Raw genomic sequence first — 3698 nt, forward strand, 5'->3', positions numbered from 1 at the left:
AGGAATAAAATGTTTTCTATAGCAACAGAGATTATTAGAAGATTTTATAGGGCCCAGATACAAACCTATTTTTAAAATCAATGAACATCCATTCCTTTACAGCATACTACTAATTTTATAATTATATGGCTACACATACCAATTGACTTTTGTCGAACTACACACACCATTAGGGTACCACAGAAAGATGACAATCTTGCCACTTCAGTGACTGACACGAAACAGGAAGATTCCTGTACAAAGACCATTCACTTGAAGTGAGACGAGACGATGATCCAAACTCACCAGCTACTCTGAAAAGGGGATTCTCATTCCACAGAACTGTAATTCAGTGGAATTATTATTACAACAAATGAAACTACTTGCTTCAGAAGCTCATTTAATCATGACTACAGAACAGTGTCATTACTGCTTGGTCCTAGTTCGGCCTTGCACTGTTTCATTCAGCTCCCTTATGCCTCACTATTGCAGGTGTTGTTACTCACGCTGTTATGAACAAAATATTCAAAAGAAATACACAGATCAAAGTAAAAGACCTTAATAAGCAGTTAGAATTATCTTTCTGACAAAGTGTGAGATCTGTGAGCTTGTCATTCAGACAAACCAGAAGAGATAAGGGAAGCACACTCCCCATATGAACATGGCTATTTGGCACACACTCATCACGATTTTTTCCCCATGCGCCCTGTTCCTTGCCAGATGGATTCCCAGAGGGGCAGACATACCTTTTACCAGGCATGACACTGCTGGCAGAGGATCTTATTAAAGGTTTTCGAAGAGGGGAATGCTGATAGTTTTGCTCTTCACTGCTTTGCCTTCCTTCATCTTCACCTTTCTTCTCCTTGGATGAAAATCCTCTTTTTGCTGGACCTGAAGCAACATATAAACAGGAAGCCAGGTACTTGCCAAATAGTTTAAGTAGCAACTCTCTTTTTCCCCATGGGGGTAGTGGTAAGCAGTTTGTTTGAAAAAAAAAACAAAACAAACCCCAACTATTAGAAAATAAAACTAAGAGTCACAGTTTTGTACACATATGCAAAACTTCCAGGACAACTTGCAGCAGAAGCTGTACTGAGTAAGTCTACCAATTGCTAGTCAGCTTTGCTGTTCTATAAAGAAGTATTTTTCAATAAAACATCACTTAGCAATAACTATAATTGGTCAGTAGATTGTCAGTAAATGAAGTTTGATCATCATCAGAATTTAAGTTCTCTCAGGTTTGGGATATAATCCGTAAGTCATAACTCTCTACCCAATATAAAATCCATTTCACCTACGTAAACCACAGTTCCCAGCGCTCCCGCTGAAGCATTTTAATTATTTGTTTCATATACCCAAGCTTAGCCTGAGGTTCGCATGCCTTCTCAAAAGTTACATCTACACCTTGCAGCAAGAGAGAATTTCTTCTCCCAGGAAGAAGTTTTCAACCAGTTGGATTTCTTAAGTTCTCTCAGATTAGTTACTTTAGAATACTGCCATTCACATTTCTATAGGCTTAACACCACAACAAAGTGACAAAGGCGAACAGGTACCCCTAGAGCTGCTGCTTCAAGATGTTAATTCTCAGGAAGACAGCTCTGCAGCTGTTGACTTTCTGGAAGTCAAGTTTGTGGTTGGTCAAAGCTGTGGTGAACCATCCATTTGCTGTCAGCTGAAGTGTATCCCCAGGCTAGGATCTCAGAGGTACACACACAGCACTCAAAGCTAAAGGAAGAGAAGCACTCAACAATTCAAGTGTTCACCTAGGGGGTGAACAGATGTGAACATCTGCTCTTGTTCTAATTCCATGCAGGGTCTGGAATCCAGGTTTCCCATTTCTAAGCTCAGTTCTCTGTAGGTTGCTCTCTTTTTGGTTCAAGCAGTGTGCAATTGTTGACAGGCAGAACCGCAGCCTCGGCAACACAGACACGCCAGAGTACTTAACTCGGTTCTCAGGACACTCTCCTGAAAGCTAGAAGCCCACATCCCAGCCCATACTCTGAAGCAGGCAGCGAGGCGTTTGAAACTGGGTTTTCTTACAAGCCCAAAGAACATCCTACTTCTACATAGGACCGCAAAGTTAACACTGCTATATTCCTCTTGCGTGGCTGCATGAATAATTTCTAAATTCTCCTGCAAACCTACACTGTTATTTGAAGCATCTTCAGCTCTTTCATACAGCTGAAACATCATTTTGGCTCAGATTAAGCAAAATGTTTTGGACAACAGGAATCTAAAAAAGAAACAGTGCAATTTCCAACTGTGATGGATCAGTCACTCACTTAAAACTTCAATACAAGAGGACAGTACCACAGATGCTGGAAGTTTACACAGTTTACAAAAGCAGCTGGGTAACTTCGTAAGACAAAAATTCTCCAAGGCACCCCTTCTGGCACCCAGGGTTCCAAAACCATAGGCTGTTAAAGGCTGAGAAACTATTCTGCAGGCAATTACATGCTTTATCTTGTTCTTTTTCCCCCTCCTCTGCATATTCACTATTAGCTTTTGCCACAGAGCTAGTCGGGATGTCACATAAAATGCAGAATAATGATTTTTATGCTCCCAGAAGCTTCAATGCTCCCAGAAGCTCTGTGCACCAAACAGTTTGACTAGCAAAAGTCAAAGAGAACCACCATACTTCTAGAGCTATAACATTCCTACTGTGGAGATCATCTTTGTATCATTTTCAAGCACATCAGGAAACCAGAACAGAGCAGATGGCATGCCATTTATGTATCCCCCAGTAATTGTATCTGCAAACACAGACTTACTTGTTTTCTTCTTTTGCCAAAACGTTACTATGTCTTTGTGCAACTCTTTCGCCTGTTTTCTGGCAAGAGCTGCAGAGGCCTGAAACAAAACAAAAGCAGAATATGAAGTGCTATTAGCATTACACCACCAAAATAGACAGTGCAGTTTTTGCCAGAGAAACGTTCACCAATTGCCATAAAATTCTGGTTACTGCATTTTAACTCCTCACTTAAGACCTACACACAACCAGCAGGACCGGGCAGGTTTCCACAAAAATCACCGCTTTTTGCTACAGCCAGCTTACAGCACTTGAGGCCAAAGGTGTATTTTTAAGCACAAAGCAGAAACACAACACACAGTCTCCAAACTGGCTCCTCAACACATCTCAGTGCTGATGTTAACAGCCGTATTTCCAGGGAGTAGGTCACCCTGCAAAGGTGGCACGAAGTCATCTCACCCTTGGTGCTGCCAAGCCTGAGCAAGAACGCAGCAGCGTATGTAACTCAGGTTTGGGTGACGTGAGATGACGAACAGGAAAGATCTGTTTGGTGTTTGAGCTGGATGCTAACAGGACAACCAATGTCAGGCAGAGCTCTGGCAGCTCCCTCATTTCAGGTGCAGCTCAGTACACTTCTATCCCTGTCTGTAATACAGCACTCACGATACGAAGCTTGTCCCCAGGTGAAAAACATACCACGTTACCAAACAGGGGTGCAGTTCTCACCAGAGCTGGACACATCCCAAGCAACTCAAATTTAAGCCTGCTTTTGTGTCAACCCCTTGCGACACTCACATGATCAAAAAAGTGGAGAACAGCCATTTTTTTATTGCGTCTGGTCATGATCCTTCGGACTTTCACAAACTGGCCAAAGTGCTTCTCCAGCACCGTCCTGTCGTTGAGGTAATCGGGGACGTTCTTGCACTGGATGGCCGTCAGCTCGCCGGGCGACGGGCCCCCCAGCCCCTCC

At 42.8% G+C, this 3698-nt stretch overlaps 1 protein-coding gene across 1 annotated transcript in view; it reads right to left on the minus strand.

Annotated features, from left to right (window-relative positions):
- LOC104167778 (germinal-center associated nuclear protein-like) overlaps positions 1-3694 on the minus strand; it is a gene marked incomplete at its 5' end in the record, with an annotated part of 14288 nt that extends 10594 nt beyond the window's left edge. The window contains 3 exons of the mRNA XM_009708132.1: positions 726-870; positions 2751-2829; positions 3524-3694. Of these exons, the coding sequence (XP_009706434.1) occupies positions 726-870; positions 2751-2829; positions 3524-3694 (395 nt within the window). The remainder of the gene's footprint in view (positions 1-725; positions 871-2750; positions 2830-3523) is intronic.
- Positions 3695-3698: the final 4 nt, after the last annotated feature.

This window comes from Cariama cristata, unplaced genomic scaffold (assembly GCF_000690535.1).
Source record: "Cariama cristata isolate BGI_N322 unplaced genomic scaffold, ASM69053v1 scaffold36069, whole genome shotgun sequence".
Classification (NCBI taxonomy): Eukaryota; Metazoa; Chordata; class Aves; order Cariamiformes; family Cariamidae; genus Cariama; species Cariama cristata.